At 41.2% G+C, this 22,511-nt stretch overlaps 1 protein-coding gene across 4 annotated transcripts in view; it reads right to left on the reverse strand.

The window, feature by feature from the left end:
• The window catches only part of CTNND2 (catenin delta 2), a 794,124-nt gene that overhangs the window by 180,770 nt on the left and 590,843 nt on the right, over positions 1 to 22,511 (reverse strand). For all 4 annotated transcript variants that reach the window (XM_075826901.1, XM_075826902.1, XM_075826899.1 and 1 more), the window contains exon 15: positions 15,353 to 15,526. In XM_075826901.1, the coding sequence (XP_075683016.1) occupies positions 15,353 to 15,526 (174 nt within the window). The remainder of the gene's footprint in view (positions 1 to 15,352; positions 15,527 to 22,511) is intronic.

Raw genomic sequence — 22,511 nt, forward strand, 5'->3', positions numbered from 1 at the left:
GCTAATCCTAACGTTCACAAATATGTGATATTGGATCATTTTCGTCAATAAATAAATGATCAAGTCTAATATTTCTTACTCATTTGTTTGATTTAGTTCTCTTTATCTACTTTTAGGAGGTGTGTAAAAATCTGATGTAGTTTTAGGTCAAATTTATGCCGAAATATAGAAAATTCTGACGGGTTTACACATTTTCAAGCACCACTGTACACATACTGAATACAGATTGTAAAACTTCTTGTTTCTATTCTTGATGTAATATGGTCTATGTGTGTTTAGAGGCCTATGGACCTGTGGTTCGTATTGTAACATTTTTTATAAAAATGGAATGAGTAGGAAAAAAAGGCCAGGATCTGAGTTATTTACGATCCCAACCTTCTGAGCAGGTTGCCTGCTGTAATATACAAGTATATGATTGTCATGGCCTATTGAAAGCTCCCAGTTCTGCCATGTTAATACTCATATTAAAGACTTAGCAGGAGAAAGCTTAAAAGACAATATAGTGCAATAAATAAGTATTGAAGTGTATTTTACAAGCGAACAAACGATTGCATATTCAAAGAGTATAAATTAAAAAACAACATTAAAAGTTCAAAAATACGTACAATAATCTTAAAAAACAACAAAAAAAACATAATTGGCATCAACACGTCCATAATGATCAAAACTATTAAAATATAACGTTATATATCATGCACAGTAAACACTGCAAAAAAAAATGGCAGAACTACTGTTTTTTGGTCACCTCGCCTGCCCAAAAAATTTAATAAACCGTGATCACAAGGTCACATGTGCCCCAAAATTGTACCAATAAAAAGTACAGTTTGTTCTGCAAAATAACAAGCTCTCACACAGCTGTATAGATGGAAAAAAAAAGTTATAGGTCTCAGAATATGGCGACACACAATTTTTTATTTTTTATTTTGTAGAAGTAGTAAAATAATATAGCAAACATCTCATTTATACCGCATGGTAAATGCCCTAAAATCAAAACCTGAAAAACGAGGGAAAAATTACTGTTTTTATTCCATTCCACCCCACAAAAATGATTCAAGAGCTTTTAGTACGGTATATTATATGGCACATTAACCCCTTCACGACTACCATATAGCTATATACATTCCAACTGCCAATGCCCCGTGCAGTTTTCACGAATATAAACGTTGGCAGCCTGGAACGGGGTTTAATGAGTGCAGTGTTGCTTCAGGGTGAGCAGCGCTGCACTCATGTCTGCCGGGGATTTGATAGACCCCATTATACACCCCCCACTGTAGATAGCGCCACACACAACCCCAGGTAGATAGTGCCACCTAAGCTCCCTCTAGTAGCAAAATCCCGGGCCGTGGACTCCCCTCCTAGAGAGCCACCCACGACTCTCCATCCCCGCTGTAGTTAGCGCCACCCCCAGCAGATAGCGCCACCCCATGTAGATAGCATCACACCCACACCCCACTGCAGATAGCGCCACATAAACTCCCTCTAGGAGTCCGATCACACTGGCCGCGGATTTCGCTTCCAGAGAGTCCCTGACGTCACTGTCCATTTGGACAGAGATATCAGGGGCTCCCTCTAAGAGCGGAATCCCCAGTGTCAGATCGCACTGGCCGGAGATTCCACTTCTAAAGAATAAACCTGAAGTCACTGTCCATTTGGACAGTGATGTTAGGGGCTCTCTCTAGGAGCGGAATCCCGGGCCAACACTCTGGCGTCACTATTCATATACTGTATGGACAGAGACGTCAGGGGCTGCTCCTGGAGCGGAATCCCCACTCTTGCAGGGGATTCTGCCTTTAGAGTTAACCCCTGACGTCAGTGTCCATATATGGAGAGAGACATCAGGGGCTCCCTCTAGGAGCAGAATCCCTGGCAAGAGAGATTCCACTCCTACAGGGTTCTACAGTGGTGCTATCTACAGGAAGGGGAAGCCATTTACAGGGGGGGCTATTTGCATGGGGGATGTTGCTATCTACAGGCGGAATGGTGCAACCTACAGGGAGGTGGCGCTATCTGCAAGGGGTGGCGCTATCTACAGGAGGGATGTTGCTATCTACAGGGGGCAGGGTGCAATCTACAGGGAGTGGCACTATCTGCAGGTAGGTTATGAGAGGGTTTAACCCCTTAATCACCATGCCTGAAAAGGTCTTAATGACCAGCTACATTTTTCAGTTTTTGCCTCTCTGCATTTCAGCAGCCATAACTTTTTTATTTTTTCATTGACATGGCCATATAAGGCCTTGTTTTATGTGAGAGTAATTATGTTATTTTTTTTCACTGTTTGTAGGTAGAAAAAAAATATTTTTACGTCGAGTATATAGGAAAAAGTGCATAGTTTTTCTTGTTTCTTTTTAATCCTATTCACGTTTCACGCTAAATAACCCATTAGATTAATTTTTCAGGTTATTACGGTCGTTTAGATACCTAATATGTGTAGGTTTTTCATTTTTATTTAGTGTAGGGGCAATAAAATATATTTTATGCAAAATAATGACTTTTTTATGTATTTATTTTTTTTGTTGCTTTTTTTTTAAAATCCCATAAAGGGATAACTTTATTTTTTACTTGTAATGCATTAGCATACTCCTGTATGCTAATACATGATACCATGTCACTATGACACAGGCTGCTTTTCGGGCAGCACATAGTGTGCCCTAACAGCAGGCAAACTGAACAGACAGCCCTGGGGTCCTTTCTAGGTCCCGAGGGCAGACTGCAGAGGAATTCCCTGCTCTTTGATCACGTCACCGGGTTTCCAGTGACGCGATCAAAGAGGGGAGTTCCCTTTGATTTTGCCGCGTTCATGGGCCACGATAATCAAAGGGTTAAACAGATGGGGTCTGAAAGTTTTCCAACCCCAGCTGTGATCAGCAGGTTGTTTCTAAGATCAGGAGTTGTAAGTTACAGGTCCTGCTTAAAGGATGAACACTCACAGGAGCGCTTATCAGCCTCTTCTACAGCGACGCCAAAAGACGTCACTGTAGACTAAGCACATGCACCTCCTGCCGTCAAAAGACCGAGGGCGGTCGTTAAGGGGTTAATGATGCCATTAAAATTAAACAACTCATCACACAAAAAACATGCCCTTATCGGCTAAATTAAAAAAAAACATATGGCTCTTGGAAGATGGGAATGAAAAAACAAAAATGTAAAAATGAAAACTAGGTGCAGCAGGAAAGGGTTAAAGCTACCTTTTTAAAAAAAAAAAAAACATTTAAACTTTTTTTGCATACTTAGTCCGGGTGAATATATGAAGCTTTGTAAAATATTATTAGGAAAAAATAACATCTTCCTCACCTTCCAGCAGCCTGCGTCCCCCTTTCCCTGTCTGTCTGTAAATGTTCAGAAATCTCCTCAGTCCCCATAAATCCATCTGCAGTAATACTGTAAGGGTGCAGTCACGCGTGGCGTATTTTCCTTGTACTTGAAAATAAGCTACAGAAAACTGTACAATGTAAGCCTATGGGAAAAATATTCCATAACTCAATTTCTCAGTGTCTTGCATTGCGGAATATTTTTCCTGTAGGCAAATACGCCACATGTGACTGCGCCCTTAATTATTAAGGAATAAGGGTTGCTGTGTTTCCATGAAACAGCAAGCTCCAAGAGAGGAGGGTGAAGCAGAAGAAGGGAGACATCTGGTCCATGGTGCTCAGCACTATGGGATCTGTGGGAAGCAGGAAATATAGCCCTGTTACCCATGAAGATGGCGTGTATCGGCAAAACATGTTGGGGGATGACGACAATAAGCGATTGCCAACTTTCAACCCTAGCAAGATAAGCTATAAGGGCACCAACTAGAGTGGACTGGATAGTAGACTGCACTGGATAGTGGCTTGTGTTTTTAACAATTTTTAGTTCTGTGTATAGATTTAATGTCACAACAATTGTTTTGTTTTATTAACAATGCAGGGAGGATTTAAGATATGAAAGTAGCCGAAGGTTTAGGTATTTTATCCTGTATAATCAGGCTGAGACTGAGATAGAGAGTCAATGATTATTAGATGTGTACGTGTGCTATAGAACCCCCAGGCAAGTTTAAAATTCAGTCTAACTTATTTTTTTCCAAAGGTGGGAGCTCAGGGCGTTTCTACAGGCTGTCTTTGTCTAACATGTATGTATGTACCATAAGGCATCTTAAACCTAATTGGTTAAGCTACCACTGCAGTGAAGCTATACTTGTAATCGTGTGTGTCTACTATTGGCTTTTGTATGTTATCTTTCTTTGGCATCTTGTCCTGTATAAATAAACCGAACGGGGCGTGGTTTTCTTCAGAGAATACCACATGAGATACTGAAGAACTTGTCTGTGTGTTCTCTCCGATGCATTGATATCCTGATTCGGACTCCGAGGCTGGACTCTTAGAGTACCTTTAACTCTCCCAAAGCCAGGCTACTCTGACAATTCTTTGGTAACAAAATTCGGGACCCACAACGGGCCAGTTTAACCGGACGCTCGCTGCTAATCGAAGGATTGGTGAAACTACAAAACCGCGGTATCTAAGAACCTTTGAATCTTTTGAGTCTATAAAACAAACACTCCAAAAAAGGAAATACTCAAGGATATCGACATATTTGTGGTAGCCATCCACACAGAGACCCACCTTTTGTCTGTGCGTTTGTTACCCATATAACTCAACAGAACAAAATTTAAAAATTAAAGAGGAAAAAATAATAATTAAAAGAAAAGAAAAAGGGAAAACGAAGAGTAGATATTCCCCTCTCTCCCAACCCTCAGAAACCTCCTCTCAGCTCATCCTAGGGACTACCATAGAGCATATCCCCTAAGTAGACTTTATCCTTTGATTCTTACAAACCGTTTCACACATCCCTCGTGCCTGTGGCATTAGCCCGTGGACTGTCCCAAGCTGGGTCCCATAGACTCCAGGCTGCGGAATGGTATGTGACGAACTGTGATCAGAATCTGTCTCTTGTAACCCTTGACTGTGTGTGTGCCTGCATTTGTCTTGTTTGGAGGTTGTTTCTTTCTGTTTGTATGGTGTTTGATGATAAAGATTACTAGAGACCAGGGAAAAGGATGTCCTTTTGTAAGACTATAATGACATTACTTCCAGGTTCTAGGATCTGGTATTGAAGAACTCCAAAAGGGTGGTTCTTTAAGTCAACACTGTCCGGGGTATGGTGGTCATCTAGCAGTTGATATAGTGACTAATAGAGATAAACTACCTTCCTGTTGTTTTAGCGAGACTAAACAAAAAGACTATAAAAAGTACTGGCCAGAAAGTGACATTAATTAGAAGTTCATGAGGAAATGGTAGTGAAGAACTCCAAAAGGGTGGTTCTTTAAGTTTACACCGTCCGAGGAGGGAGGTGGTCATCTAGATGTTTATATAGTTGCCAATTAGAAAGAAAGAAGGCGGTAGAATGTTGTGACAGAATGTTAAAATGAGAAGGAATGTCAAAGGGAGGTTGTTTACATAGTTCAAGATGGTAAACTTTCATAGAAAAAGAATGAAAAGCAGAGCTATGGAGGAGTGTGTCAATGAATTTTGAACAAGGTGGTTACAAGGAAGTTGATATAAATAGTATGTGTATACAGGCATAGATTTTGACAAGAAGAGTGACTGTACTAGTGATGATGACGACTAATACATCAAGGCACATTGCAGTGAGTAATGTGGATTATGACGAGAAGTATGATGTTAACATGTATACAGTGTGTGTGTCAAAGATGAGTCTGACAACCAGACTGGTGAAAATGAGTATGGACTGATAAATCTTGGAAATCTATTCCCAATATTAGAAAATAAAAAGAAGGAAAACAAAGAAAAAGTATAGCAAACCTTACAAATTGAGCAGGTTTTGCATTAAAGACCAAGTGGCCACAGTATAAGATTGATTTTTAAATCGATACTGCATGCTCTCCACTCCTAACCAGCTGTACTGTTTGATGTTAGATGTTTCGATCCAGATACGGAACATTTGTGTATCTGCTGAACTAATTCAATTGTTAGTTATTTTTGTGTGAGTAAAAAAAAGCCCTGGGACTCATAGTTCTACAAGAGTGGGTCTGAGAAGGAGAGGTTGTGGGGGTGAAAGGCAAGAGGCAGCTGATTAGCGTACGTGGTAGTGTTAGAAGGAATTTGAACAGTAATTGAGTCTTATCTCCACACTATTGTTCTTAGTGCCGCCCTCAGAAACACACAATACCGAGAGGTGCTCTCTCTTGTGACTGAAGGACAAAGTTATTGATATTGTCTCAACCATGATCCCTTTATGGTCCCACACGCATAGTGAACTACAACAAGCTCAGACTAAGTATTTGTCTGCATGAAAGAAAAATTACAAATGTGGATTGCTGGAAATGCAGCGTCAGGGATATGGTGTCTACACCAGTAGTAGCGCTAGACTTTATTCATTAAGTATGATGTCTCCCTCTTTGCATTTTCACATGTTCTAATCTAATGTTGTAGTTTCTTGAAGCCAGCTATACTGTTTCTGCTAGGTTCAAAAGTATGGTAGGAAGGGAATTAAAATACAGATAGAACATACAGATGAAAATTCTGACCCTCCCCATGATTGCTTAAAATTAATAAAGGGTGAGACAAAGGGACTTAAAGTATGTACAGACCCAATTCCAAATGCATATCTTGAGTGTTTTGCAGATTGATCCAGATACAATCAGGATGGAGAATACAAAACGGAATATGCCGTGGTAACCACCAATGCCTTAATGAAATGGTGTATAAGTATGGTGCACCTGAGGTGCTTGAAAGTGATATATCGTACTGCTACCACTCTATCTGGGGACAAATGTTTGCCCCCCTGGGATATGCAATGGCCTAGAAAAGTGACAAAATAAATGTGTGACAGGTACACATTTATTTTGTCACTTTTCTAGGCTATTGCATATTCCAGGGGGCCAAACATTTGTCCCCAGATAGAGTGGTAGCAGTACGATATACTCCTGTCCCAGCCAATCCCAGACAACTCTGTGTTTTTCTGGGACTGGTGGGATACTATAGGGAGTGGATGCCAGGGGCGTCCATCTTCCTACAGCCCCTGTATGACTGTCTACCCCTTCAGCCATTCCATTTGCCGGATGAGGCTCTCACATGTTTTCCCCAACTAGTCCTGCTACTATAAAAAGCTCCTGCTTTAAGCCCAATTATGAGCTTCCCTTCTACATGTTTTGCCATGAAAATGGGGGCCACGCACATGGCATTCTCACGCAAAAGCATGGAGTCAAACAGAGACTCAAAGCTAACCTATCCGTGAGATTGATCGGTGATTCGAGGTACGTCTTCCTGTGTACAAGCCGTAGCAGCGGCCTGAGACTTATTCCAGAAAGCAGCATATTTTGTATTGGACCACCCCCTAATACTCATGGTCCCTCATAGCGTCAATGCTATTCTGCATCAGGTCCAGACCAAATACCTGTCTTCAGCCCGCCTCAAAAAATATGAGGTTTACTTGCACACTTCACCCAACCTCACTATACAGAGATGTTCAGTTTTTAACTTTGCTACATTATTTCTGCAAGGTCCAAAAGAAGGGAGTAGTGGCAAGAGTGATCAGTTACATCCCAATGAGACACCGAGCAATTATGTCTATTTAATGAACTCAAAGTTAGGAGGTCTACAAAATGTATGACACACCAATAAGTAACCAAGATTTTGAGCATTTTGTAGATGGTTCCAGATTCCACCATGAAGGCACATACAAGACAAGCTACGCGGTAGTCACGATGCAATCATCCGGAGACCACTTCCACCTTCTTGTTCTGTCCAATAAGCGGAGCTGGAGGCACTCGTTGAGGCTTGTAACCTGGCAAAAGGTAAGGCGGACATAATTTACATTGACTCTAGGTACGCTTTTGGCATCGCCCACGATTTTTGGCCCATCTGGCGTAGTAGGATCTTTGTTGGATCATCGGGTAAGCCAATTAAGAATGCAAGAGCAGTAGCCATTAGAGGGCCTGTTAGAACCCAGCCATGTAGCCGTAATAAAGGCCCACACCAAGAATACCACGCCTGAGGCAGTAGGCAATAGAGGGGCTGATGAGGCTGGACGGTGAAGGAGGGGTTAGCACATTCACCCACCTGCCGGTGACAGGAGTGGACCTCCAGGTGTTGAAGGGCCATCTAGGCACAAGTAGACAAGGTGGAGAAGCACCAATGGTGCAAGAGAATGGGGCTGCCCTAAAAAAGAGGATGGCCTCTGGGCTGTAGGGACTAAGTTATGTCTTCCCAGGGCTCTATACCCAATAAAGACACACCTGGTGCATGCGTGTACGCATCTCTCCTAGGAGAGTATGTGCAGCCAGGTGTCAGCAAATTTACTTGCCCCTGGATTCAATAAAGCCGCTACTAGATTTGTAGCAGCCGGCATGATATGCTCATGGCATAACATAGGTAAAACAGCAAAGGTACCTATGAAAATTGCACCCCGGCCAGATTACCCGTTCCAGCGACTGCAGATCGACTACTTACAACTACCCAAGGTAGGTGTGTATGAATATGTGCTCGTATAAATATGTATTCTCAGAATGGCCTGAAGCCTGGCCAGTATCTTTCCCCACTGCAAAGAACACAGCCAAGAAAATTCTCAGTGAAGTTGTGTGTAGATATTGGGTCACTGAGACCATAGAGAGTGACAGAGGAACCCATTCCACTGGAGCAATTATGAAGGAGATCATGGGATGAGTGGGTATAGAACAGGCTTTACCACCCCCAGAGCAGTGGTAGGGTAGAAAGAATGACTGGTACCCTGAAGTTGAGGTTACAAAAAGCAATGGAAGAAACAGGGAGGCCCTGGACTGAGTGTCTATCCCTTGCTTTGTACTTAGTCCGGGTAACGCCTAGCCGGAAGTTGAGCCTTAGCCCACATGAAATTTTGTTTTGAAGTGTCCCCAAGACGGGCTTGTACTTCCCTCAGCAGCTGCAGGCAATGCACGGGGACCTTACCCAGTATGTTGGGGCCCTACAGAAGAATTTACAACATGTGCATAAATGTGTATTTTCTTCCATTCCTAACTCCATGGAGAGCAGACACTCCATACAACACGGAGATTGGGTCGTTCTCAAAAGACACGTGAGGAAAAGCCTAGAGCCAAGGTTTGACGGGCCTTACTGTCTCCAACTGATCACAGCCACTTCAGTAAAGCGTGAAGGAAAGTCAACATGGGTCCATGAAAGCCACTGCAAGCAGGCGCAGGAACCTGTGTTGTCATCTTGCTCCTTCTAATGGCCCACTATGCCTCAACCCTGATAGACCACTTAAGCGAAAATTGGGACAATAAACTAGTTAAGCACCATCAGTTCTTACTTAAAGACATGAACAATCCAAATGAAGTGCGCGATTGCTGGCTATGCACACATATCCTCCAAGATTATGCCGTATCCCTATGAGATTTTCAATCATACATGTTTCAATGAGGAAACTTGGAGCCCCGCCACCTACAGGGGGAGAAACCTCACTCGTAGTCATGTAGTTCCAATAACAGTAACAGGGTGGGTAATGGACCCTTGGCTGCAAATAAATTTGACAGGCATGTTCAAACGTTGGTGGCATTGGGACCCAATTCAGGAAAAGTATGTGTTGCACTCTGGGACCCAATTCTCAGCAGGTGTAATTCCCACAGAGGGAGTCGTGCGAGGACGTAGTCCAGACGACCATGCCACGGATTGTAAGGACCTTCACTCCTTGTTTTAGGAAATATGACCATGCTACTCTTCCAAACAGTACAATGTGGCACACAGGAGGTCACAAACTGTCCAGAGATTGATTCCTTTGCCAGTAACCTCATATCAGACTCCGGTGGTGCATGCAGGTGTACTTTGCCAGTCCTCAGGCAGACTGGTGTGCTAACCCCCACATGCAGGGGTTCCTGAGTTATCTAAATTGTCTGGGACGACCTGCCAAATCATGCATACTACCGAAGGATATGTACTTGGTATGTGGGTACCAGACTTATAAATCGTTACCCCCAGGAGCAAAAGGAACCTGCTCTGTTGTCAGGCTAACACCTGCCACATTCATACCCTACGACAATATTCCCAAACCCACATTGCTTAAGAGAGCAGCAGATAACCATCCCAGACCTGACGGTAGGTCTCATGTTGTGTCAGTAGGGGTTGCTAACAAATTTTTTAGCACAGTGTTTATTTGGCCGATGATAATGAAAACATGGGACAAAGTTGGTAGAAGCTACTCATTACCTTGATGATCAGATAACGGAAGTATTGGGACTGCTGAATAAGACCAATGTAATACAGCATCATATAATTGTAGTTGCAAACCAACACATGATAGTATTAGACTACCTCACTGCTGTACAAGGAGGAATGTGCCAGGTAATAGGTCCCACATGTTGTCATTATATAGATCCAAAAGGCAACATGCACATTTTAAGCAGAGATCCAGGTAGTAGATGAAATGCGGAAAAAGTGGCTACAAGAACATCAAGAAAAAGAGGACTCACTCATTTATGAACCCAGCTAACTGGTTTAGTGGGATAGGTGAATGCATCTCTGTACTACAACATGTCGCCGCCCAGTTGCTTATATACTTATTGCTGTTATATCTCGCCTTCAAATTAGTGAATGGGCCATAAATTGCCTTCATGTATGTCTAAAGTGGCAAAAACTATTACCCACGGGCCAGCCATCAGACCAGAACTCCCGACCTACGAATTTATACTGATGGAACAAAAGAGTACTGACTGAGACTCCGTACAAATGGGATAGGTGACCAAGTCCAGTGTTCTGAAGGGGGGGGGGGTTGGAGTAAAGATGGTTGGTAAAGCCTCCTTGTACCAGCTAGGCATACGACCCTGGCTGGGGCAGAAGTACCTCTGTGAGACATCCGGCTCTGCTGTAGGCCAAATGATATAAGGATAAACAAAAGAGGGGTTTATGAAAGTAAGCGAAGGGTTAAGTTGTTTATCCTGTATAATCAGGCTGAGAATGAGATACAGAGTTGATAATTATTAGATATGTTCGTAGGCTATAGAGCCCCCAGGAAATACTTAAATTTCATTCTATCTTGTTTTTATCCAAAGGTGGGGGCTCAGGGCATTTCTACAGGCTGTGTCGTTGTCTAACATGTATGTATGTACCATAAGTGATCTTAAACCTAATTGGTTAAGCTACCACTGCAGTGAAGCTATACTTGTAATCGTGTGTGTCTACTATTGGCTTTGGTGTGTTATCTTTCTTTGGCATCTTGTCCTGTATAATAAACCGAACGGGGCATGGTTTTCTTCAGAGAAAACAACATGAGATACTGAAGCACATGTCTGTGTGTTCTCTCCGATGCATCAATATCCTGATTTGGACTACGAGGCTGGACTATTAGAGTACCTTTAACTCTCCCAAACCCAGGCTACTCTGACAAAGGGTATCTAAATAATTGTGCATTAAACATAATCACCTACAGGGGTCAAATATATATTTTTCTATCGCAGCAGCATATAAGAGCAACCATTAGGCCTTGTTCACACAGTGCAGATTTTGCATGTATTTCGTAAGCCAAAAGCAGCAAAGGAACCTAAACAGAAGAAATATATAAGGAAAGGCCTTAACCCCCTAACAGTCATATTAAAATTGGAAAAATACTCCCAAAAATGTAATTTTTTTTTAGCAGATTTTTAATTTATGTCTCACAAGTAAATATAGTTGCCATGCATTTTTTTATTTTCGCGTTCCAAAGGCCATAACTTTTTATTTTTCCGTCGATTTTGGCGGGACAAGATGTAATTTTCAATAGCCCCACTTAATGTACCATAAAATGTACTGGGAAACGGAAAAAAAAATGTTTGTGGGATAAAATGGGCAAAAAACAGTTATTCCGCCATTGTCTTTTAAGTTTTGTTTTTACAGCGTTCACCTTACGGTAAAAAAGTTAACTTCATGCTACAGGTCGATGCGATTACAGCGATACCAAATTTCTAAAGCTTTTTTTAAGTTTTACCACTTTTACAAAGAAAAATAATTTGTTAAAAGAATAAACTTTTTTGTGTCGTCATAACTTTTATTTTTCTGTAGATTGAGCTGTGTGAGAGCATGCTGCAGATGGCTTGCTGCAGATGCTGCGTTGACTGTGCAAGTTAGAATAGTTTAGACTTTTATGGATGCAGCGATACCAGTTATGTAATTTTACTTTTATATTACTTTAGGAGAATACTGGGAAAAGATTTGTTTTTTTAATATTTTTTTTTTACAATAAAAAAAAAAACAACTTTATTTAACATCGTTTTACTTTTTTTCTCAGTTTACCTAGGGGGCTTGAACCAGCGATTGTTGGATTACTTGAACTAATTTATTGCAATATATCATGTTTTTTACCAGCTCCTATTAAGCCTTGCCAGAGGAGCACAAAGATGGCCTTCATTAGGCCCCCAGGCTGCCAAAACAACCATCGGTACACCCATGATCGTGTTGCGGGGGGGCCAATAGCCTATCGAAGGGAGCCTTCCCCTCTTTCTAACGGCTTAGATGCCGCGGTCACTGTTGACCGTGGTATCTAGCGGTTAAACGGGCGGAGTGCTCGTTCCCAATCATTGCTCCTTGTGAAAGGAGCAGACAAGCGCAGATTAATGATATGTCTTGTTTATCAGCGCTCGTTTTCACAGCTCATATTGGCCGCTGTAAAAGGACCTTAAGAGAGCAAGTACAGTATGCTCTCTAATTAAGAAGGGGAGAGGGGATATCATGAACAAAAGTCAATGTTACCCCTCTCCCTGGGGTAATCTGAAGCTACAGTATACAGGGACAGGTGAATGACAATAGATAATCTTCCTCTTCCTGCACACTGCATGCACATCCGCCACTGACCCCTCTCTCCTTCTCCACGCAGGCTGAGTGAGAGCTTCAAGTGAAGTATATGCAGCTCCCACTTCAACTTGATTTAACCCCGGTTAGAAAACGACTAGCGTCGGAATTCCACTCTTAGGGTATGTGCACACGAGGGAATTACGTCCGTAATTGACGGACGTATTTAGGCCGCAAGTACCGGACCGAACACAGTGCAGGGAGCCGGGCTCCTAGCATCATACTTATGTACGACGCTAGGAGTCCCTGCCTCGCTGCAGGACAACTGTCCCGTACTGTAATCATGTTTTCAGTACGGGACAGTTCTCCTGCAGCGAGGCAGGGACTCCTAGCGTCCTACATAAGTATGATGCTAGGAGCCCGGCTCCCTGCACTGTGTTCGGTCCGGTACTTGCGGCCGAAATACGTCCGTCAATTACGGACGTAATGCCCTCGTGTGCACATACCCTTATTTTAAAGCACAACTTGGGATAAACTGTTAAGGTGGTTAACCCCTTCCCGCCGCAGCCCTTTTTCAGATTTTAATTTTCGTTTTTACCTCTCTACCTTCCAAAAGCCATAACTTTTTTATTTTTCCGTCAATATAGTCCTATGAGGGCTTGATTTTTGCGGGACGAGTTGTAGTTTTTCATAGCACTATTTATTGTGCCATATAATGTACTAGGAAACGGGAAAAAAAATATTTGTGGGGTATAAAATTTAAAAAACAGCGATTCCTTCATTGTTTTTTGCGCGTCGTTTTTACGGAATTCACTGTGCATTTAAAACAACATGTTAACTTTATTCTGTGCGTCAATACGATTACGGCGATACCAAATATATATAGTTTTTCCTATATTTTACTACTTTTACAAGTAAACACCTAAGTGTATAAAATTAAATGTATTTTGTGTCGCCAAATTCCGAGAGCCATAACTTTTTTAATTTTCGATTAAGTGGTATGAGGGCTTAGTTTTTGTGGGATAAGCTGCAGTTTTTAATGATACCATTTTGGGGAACATGCGACATTTTGATCACTTTTTATTTCATTTTTCGTGGGAGATGAGGTGACCAAAAAATAGAGATTATGGCGTTTACAATTTTATTTTTTTACGGCGTTCACTGTGCGGGTTAAATAATGATATATTATAATAGTTAAGACTTTTACGGATGCGGTGATACAAATTATTTTTATTATTTAATTTTTTTTACTATGCTCTAGGGGGAAAATGGGAAAAGGTTTTTTTTTACTTTTAATTAAAAACATTTTTTTACATTAAAAAAACCTTTATTTTTACTTTTTTTTATTAGTCCCCCTAGGGGACTTCAACCAGCGATTGTTAGATCACTTGCACGATATACTGCAATACTAATGTATTGCAGTATATCGTGATTCTGCGGGCTTAATAGGAGCACAAAGATGGTGGACCTGGGGGCCTTCATTAGGCCCCCAGGCAGCCATAGCAACTATCGCCCCCCCCCGCAATTGCGTTGCAGGGGGCGCGATGAGTTGTTAGAGGGGGGTCTCCCCCTCTCTCTAAAGATTTAAATGCTGCGGTCGCTATTGACCGCGGCATTTAACAAGTTAAACGAGTGAGATCGTGCTCGAGCGCGATGCCACTCGTTACTCTGAAGAGTCGACTGTAACATGCGGCCGACATCGGCATCGTATGGAGCGGGTTCACTCAGTGAGCCCGTTCCATACTTCCCCTACCCGACTTTGGCGTATGGATACGTCAAATGTCGGGAAGGGGTTAAAGTGTCTCCTCTCCTAGATGCAATTCTGGTCCTGGCTTAAAAAAAATGCATGCAAAATCTGTAGCAAATTTTCACAGTGTAAGCAAGGTCTTACAACAAGTAGAACTTGTCTACTCAAAAAGCATGCAAAAAAACGAATACATTTAAAGAAATTATGCAAAAGGGATAGAAAAGTAGTTTACATCTCTGCTTGTACTTGATCTAATATACAACTACAGAGCTTCGACTAAGAAATTACTTTCTTTTATTTTGCTGCAATGATAGGTTCGCTTTAAAGTGTAGCTAGACGTTTGACAAACTTCTGACATGTCATTGTGACATGTCAGAAGTTTGGAATGGTGGGGGTCCGAGCACTGAGACCCCCACCAATCGCTAGAACGGAACAGCTGAAGCGCTCGTGTGAGCGCTCTGCCGCTTCGTGTCTGTTCGGCTTTTTCCAGAAATAAATGTATCGTGTACAGACTCAATAGAAATTCTATGAGCCCGTACTCCGATACATCGGCTTTCCGGAAAAAGCCGAACAGACATGAAGCGGCTGAGCGCTCACACGAGCGCTTCAGCTGCTTCGTTCTAGCGATTGGTGGGGGTCTCAGTGCTCGGACCCCCACTAATCCAAACTTCTGACATGTCAGAAGTTTGTCAAACGTTTAGCTACACTTTAAGGATAAAAAAAACAAAAAGTTGAACATCATTACAATAACATCTCTAAACTATTCATTCAGGTCTCTTTTGAATTTTATTTATTATTATCTTATGTTTCGCTAAATGTAGCCTGCTATGAAAAGCTTATGAGCACAATATTACTTCACAAAAGAATATGAGATTACCTTCCAGCTTCCTGCAGCTAAGTTTTGTAATGCTCCAGCCGCACCTTCAAGGGTGTCTGGGTTTGAGCACTCAGACAGAAGTGTGAGGTAGGGTTTGACAATTGAAGGATGCCATAACATCTGGATTCCTTTTGGAGAGTCTGCACAATCCGGAAAAGGCCCAACTCCATCCCACTGGTAGAAATGTAAAAATATGACATGTCACAGGAGATATCTTTGAGCAAAATTAAAAAAAACGTCAACACACTTTTTTGGTTCTTTCCAAATACTTCACTATAGTACATATTTTGTTTCTTTGAAACACAGCATAATAATTAGAGAGCTGTCTTATTATGGTGGCACAAACTGGGCACTACATATTGGGCAGAAACGTTAGAATTTGATCCAGCGCTGTTTCGTTAACAGGAAGTAATATTCCAACTTTATTTCAGACAAGAGTAAAATCCACTAGCAGTAAGGGTGGTTGTCTCAGAAGTAAGCCTACGCGTTTCCGACAGATCACCTGTCCTTAGTCATGGCACCTGTCATTGTCTGTGGGGTCAAAATGCTCACTACACCACTAGATGAATTCCTCAAAGGGTGTAGTTTCCAAAATGGGGTTACCTTGTGGGGAGTTTCCACTGTTTTGTCCCCTCAGGGGCTTTGCAAATGCAATATGGCCTCCGCAAACCATTCCTGATAAATCTGAGCACCAAAAGCCAAATGGCGACCTTTCCCTTCTAAGCCCTACTTCCAATTATTTCTGCAAAAAACCTGTGGGGTCAAAATGCTCACTATACCTCTAGATAATTTCCTTGAGGTGTGTAGTTTCCCAAATGGGGTCACTTTTGAGAACTGCCACTGTTTTGGCACCGCAAGAGCCCTTCAAACCTAACATGGTGCCTAAAATATATTCTAATAAAAAGAAGGCCCCAAAATCTACTAGGTGCTCCTTTGCTTCTTAGTCCGGTGCTTCAGTCCATTAGCCCCCTCGAGCCAAATGTGTAGAGTAATAAACATTGAGTTGCATTTCTCTCATAAAACTTTCAGTGTTACAAAAAAAAATTAATTTCTGCAAAAAAAATAATAATAATTTGTAAATTTCACCTCTACTTTGCTTTAATTCCTGTGAAATGTCTAAAGTGTTAATAAGCTTTCTAAATGCTCTTTTGAATACTTTGAAGGGTGATGTTTATAAAATGGGGTGACTTATTGGGGGTTTCTAAAATATAAGGCCCTCAAATCCACTTCACAACTGAACTGTTCTCTGTAAAAATAGCCTTTTGAAATTTTCTTGAAAATGTGGGAAATTTCAGCTAAAGTTCTAAGCCTTGAACATCCTAGAAAAATAAAAGGATGTTCAAAAAACGATGCCAATCTAAAGTTGACATATGGGGGATGTTAATTAGCAACAATTTTGTGTGGTATAACTGCCTGTCTTATAAACAGATACATTTAAATGTTGAAAAATGCTAATTTTTAAAACATTTTGATAAATTTTAGTGTTTTTCACAAATACTGAATGTATCGAGCAAATTTTGCCAGTAACATAAAGTCCAATGTGTCACGAGAAAAAACATCTCAGAATTGTTGGATAGGTGAAAGCATTCTGAAGTTAAACCAAAGAAAGTTGAACATGTCAGATTTGAAAAATGAGGCTCTGTCAGGAAGGTCAAAAGTGGCCAATGAGGTAAGGGGTTAAATAAAAAATAAAAAAAAAGAACAAAATGGCATGTTGTCCATGGTCAATCGTTTGTTTTGAAAAACAAGTATTCAGGCGGACTATCAACCATAGGCCCCATGCACACGAACGTAGATTTCATCTGTAATTACGAACCCATTCATTTCTATAGCTAGCGGACACCTTCCCGTATATTTACGGGAAGGTGTCCGGGCCGTAGAAAGCTTCCATAAAAAATATTGCATGTCCTATTTTTTAATGTTACAGACTGTGCTCCCATACTATACAGTATGCACGGTCCGCAAATGCGGACGACTGTCCGCAGCCGGCCGTAGACGTAATCATGGACCGGGATTACGGCTACGGCTGTGTGCATGAGGCCTTAAACAGAACAAGTCAGTAATCAGATTTGATGGTTGACTTATTATTACTTAGAAGCCACACATCCCAACGTTTAAGGAAAAAAAAAAATTGGGGTGGGAAGCTGAAGCACGTAGAGGCAATAATTTGTCTAGTACTTATAAGAACATGTTGAAGTATGGTTTAAATGATATCGGAAAGCTATTTAAGTCAATCGAGAAAAGAGCGAACCCTGGATTGGGTTGAATAGTACATCTATATAATACAGAGAGAAGTTGAAATACTTTACACCACAATATTGTAGTTTTTGTATAACCCCACCACAGATGAAAGAAAGTACCCTCATGTAAACCGCATATCCAGCATTTTGGGGGAAATCAAGAAATATTTTAGATAATCTGTAATGCCATCTGTAGAATATTTTTCTAGCATTTTCCACATGGTTGTTACATTTGGAGTGCTTGGGAACTGCAATAAGTGTCGATTCCCATTTAGCATTTGTAAAATGTTGAGATAAATCAGATTCCTATTTGGTTTTTATACACAGCCTGGCTCCAACTGCAACTGCCGGAATCGAAGCGCGCTCCGATTCCGACAGTTTAACCCATTAAATGCCGCTGTCTATAGTGACAGCGACATCTAATGTGTTTGATAGAGGGAGGGAGCTCCCTTTGTCACCCCATCGGCGCCCCCGCAAACAAATCGCGGGTCGCCGTCGGGTTTCCATGGCAGCCGGGGGCCTAACAAAGACCCCCAGGTCTGCCTTCAGCAAATGCCTGTTAGGCATGGCCTAACAGATTGCCTGTCAGATTTACACTGACAGGCAATAATGCTTTGGTATACTAAGTATACCAAAGCATTATATATGCGATCGGCAGATCGCATCGTGAAGTCCCCTGGTGGGACTAAAAAAAAATGTGAATCGGTTAAATAAAGTTTGTGAAAAAAAATAAAAAATTACAGTCAAAATCAAATAAAACTACTTTTTTTGCCAAAAAAGTGGTTTTATTTAGTAAAAGTGTCAAAACAAATAACACATACACATAAATGGTATCCCCGCGATCGTAACGACTTGAACAATAAAATGAACACATTAATTAAACTGCCGGATGAACGGCGTCCAAAAAAACCCGCAAAAAACAGCGGCAAAATTCTCTCTTTTCTCCCATTTTCCCCATAAAAATTAAATAAAAGTTAATCTATAAGTCCTATGTACCCCAAAATAGTACTAATGAAAACTACACATTGGCCCGCCAAAAATCAAGCCCACATACGGCCACATTGACGGAAAAATAAAAAAATTACGTCTCTTGGAATGCGCCTGTGCATAAACAAGTAATTTTTTTCTAAAAGGGCTTTTATTGTGCAAACATAGGAAAACATATAAAACCTTTACATATTTGGTATCCCCATAATCGTGCCGACCCATACAATAAAGTTAACATGTTATTTACGCTGCATAGTAAACGGCGTAAATTTATAAAATGAAAATTAATGCTGGAATAGCTACTTATTTTCAATTCTCTCCTAAAATAAAGTTAATAAAAGTTAATCAATATATTATAAGCATCTAAAAATGGTACAATTATAAAATACAACTCGTCCTGCAAAAAACAAGCCCTTATACGGCTATGTCGACACAATAAAAAAAAAAGTTATGATTCATGGAATGCGACCGTGAAAAAACAAAAAATAATCCTTGGTCATTAACGTGCAAAATGGCCCGGTCATTAAGGGGTTAATTATTGGGAATATATGAGATTAAAAAAACCTGATGAATACACTGATGCAAACTGAATCATTTTTTATCTTTGTCCAGAAGATAGGGCATTCTGGATTAACCCCTTGAGGCAAAATCACGTAACTGTACGTGATGAGGGTTAAGGGTATGTTCACACGGCCAAATTTCAGACGTATACGAGGCGTATTATGCCTCGTTTTACGTCTGAAAATACGGCTCCAATACGTCGGCAAACATCTGCCCATTCATTTGAATGGGTTTGCCGACATACTGTGCAGACGACCTGTTATTTACGCATCGTCGTTTGACAGCTGTCAAACGACGACGCGTAAAAATACAGCCTCGTCAAAAGAAGTGCAGGACACTTCTTTGGACGTTTTTGGAGCTGTTTTCTCATAGACTCCAATGAAAACAGCTCCAAAAACGGACGTAAAAAACGCCGCGAAAACGGCGCGAAAAACGCCGCAAAAAATGCGAGTTGGTAAAAAAAACGTCTGAAAAGCAGGGTCTGTTTTCCCTTGAAAACAGCTCTGGATTTTCAGACGTTTTTGTTGACTACGTGTGAACATACCCTAAGGGGAAGTGTGGAGCGAGCTCACGGGCTGAGCTCGCTCCATACACAGCGGGTGACGGCTGTTACACGCAGCCGACTCCTCCCTGCAATGAGCGGAATCAAAGTTTACTTTGATTCCGCCCGTTTAACACCTTAAATGCCGCAATCAATCGCGACCGAGGTATTTAAAGTGTTAAAATCAGGGGGGCGCCCCCTCAAACACGCGAATGCGCCCCCCCCCCGCGGCATGATCGGCCGGTTACAACGGTTGCTATGGCAGCCTGGGGGCCAAACAAAAGCCCCAGGTCCGCCATCTTTGTACTCCTTTGAATCTCTGCCTCCGGCAGGGCTTCAAAGGAGACTGTCAGAATCACGATATACTGCAAAACATTAGTATTGCAGTATATCATGCAAGCGATCCAATGATCGCTGCTTCAAGTCTCCTAGGGGGACTAATAAAAAAAGTAAAAAACAGTTAAATAAAGATTTTTGTTATGTTCCAAAAACTATAAATTATTAAAAGTAAAAAAAAAAACCCTTTTCACATTTTTCCCCTAAATCAATGTTAAAAAAAATTAAAGTTAACGTAACTGGTATTGCCGCGTCCGTAAAAGTCTGAACTATCACAATATAGCATGGTTTAACCCGCTCGGTGAATGCTGTTATATATATATATATATATATATATATATATATATATATATATATATATATATATATATATATAAAACACGCAAATTGCTGTTTTTTCTTAGCGCTCCAAAAAAATGAAATAGACAATGATCAAAAAGTCGCATATACCCCAAAATGGTATCAGTGAAAACTACAGCTCGCTCCGCAAAACTTAAGCCCTCACATCGCTAAATTGATGGAAAAATAAAAAAAAATCTGGCTCTCAGATTACGGCGACACAAAAGTTTTTTTTAAATTTAGCAAATGGTTTTATTTTTTAAAAGTGGTAAAACATAAAACAAAACATATAAATTTTGTATCGCCGTAATCCTATTAACCTGTAGAATAAGGTGAATATGTAGTTTTTACTGCCTCATGGATACATAAAAACAAAACCCCCCAAAATATGACGTAATCGCTGTTTTTTGCCCATTTCACCCCACAAATATTTTTTTTTCAGCTTCCCAGTACATTATGCAGCACAATAAATGGTGCCATGAAAAACTACAACTTGTCCTGGAAAAAACAAGCCTTCGTATGGCGATATAGACGGGGGAAAAAAATGATAGCTTTTGAAAGGTCGGGAGAAAAAAACAAAAGTGAACATTTTAAAAAGGGCTGCGTCCTGAAGAGGTTAAGCTGCTTTTGTTTTGAGTTTATTTGCCAAAAGTTTGGAAGCTTTATTGCCTTGTCAGTAATGAATTAGTTTAGATCTACGAAGATGGAGCTTATAGTTATTTTGGAGAGTTAAATATAATTGATGACAGAGAGTCTCAATATCCTTCGTAAGGCTGTGTTCACACTGAGGGTTTTGCAGGAGGAAAATTCCTGCTGCAAAAACTGCTCCAGTAGGTTTTTGCACAGTGGTTTGTTAAAAACTCGTCAAAACACTCGTCGAGGTTTTTTTTTTCCTGTTTCTGGCTGATTGAAATGACGCTTCTTTTTACTGCGACGCGTTTTTTTTACTCGCGGTAAAAAAACTCGTCCAACTCCCATTGAAATCAATGGGAGGCATTTTTGGGCGGTTTTTGAGGAGTTTTTTGGCGCGGTTTCCGCGTCAAAAAACTCTTTAAAAAAACTGTGTGTGAACAGGGCCTTAAATGGGCCAATATGTCATTTTTGTTTTTATCTTCCAGAATTTTTATTTTGTCTGTAAGTTCTTTTATTTGAGAGAGTCTGGTTTTTTTCCAGCGAGTTCCCTATAAAGTTGTCTTAGAAACAAATAGTTGTTGAGCCTCCAAGGGTAAGACGGATGTGAGTTAAACAATAGTTGCAGAAGTTGGAGCATGGTGTGACCACGAAATGACCGTATTTTTTGGACTATAGAACGCACTGGACCATAAGACACAGCAATAAATTGTAGCATAAAAGAGGAGAAAAAAAAGGTTTTGCCTTTAACTGCACATTTCCCGGGTAATATTGAGACAATAGGGCACCACAGTGTCCCAATACTATGCCAGCCACAGTGCCCCAATACATGCCAGCCACAGTGCCCCAATACAATGCCAGCCACGGTGCCAACAATACAATGTCAGCTACAGTGACTCAATATAATGCCAGCCACAGTGCCCCATAACAAAGCCAGTCGGTTCCCCAATACAATGCCAAAGTGCCTCAATACAATGCCAGCCACATAAAAATGTCAGACACAGAAATACAAAATATTGGCAGCTATGCTGCTCTCACCCTCCCCTGAACTCACCAGACAGAGATGTGGAGAGGCAGGGGTTAATGGTGTTTTATCTGCTCTTCTAGGAGGGGGAATGGCTAGAAGGTCCTTGCAGATCAGTACCTCCCCATATTTACAGTGCTGTGTGTACAAATGTCTGTGTTATTTACTCACTGAACAGTGAGATGACAGAACTCCGTGTGTAAAATGTGACTGTTCAGTGATGGGAGGTGTACTCACGACTTGTAAAATGTATATATCTAAGACCGGTCTATTCACTAGAGATGGACCATTGACGCCGATCACAGGAAATAGGGACTTTGCCCCGAGTCTGCAATCCTCCTTTTTGGGTAAATCTCGTATAGACGCAGGAAAAGACTTGACATTCCAACATGTTCTAGTTTCGGGCCATCTGAAATTCTATGATGACTGTCATGTCCATGGGCCGTCAGGCTCACTCACCTCCTGACGGCCGGAGCCATGGGTCTGCGATTGCTGGCCCCA

This window comes from Rhinoderma darwinii, chromosome 5, assembly GCF_050947455.1.
Source record: "Rhinoderma darwinii isolate aRhiDar2 chromosome 5, aRhiDar2.hap1, whole genome shotgun sequence".
In the NCBI taxonomy this organism is placed as follows: Eukaryota; Metazoa; Chordata; class Amphibia; order Anura; family Rhinodermatidae; genus Rhinoderma; species Rhinoderma darwinii.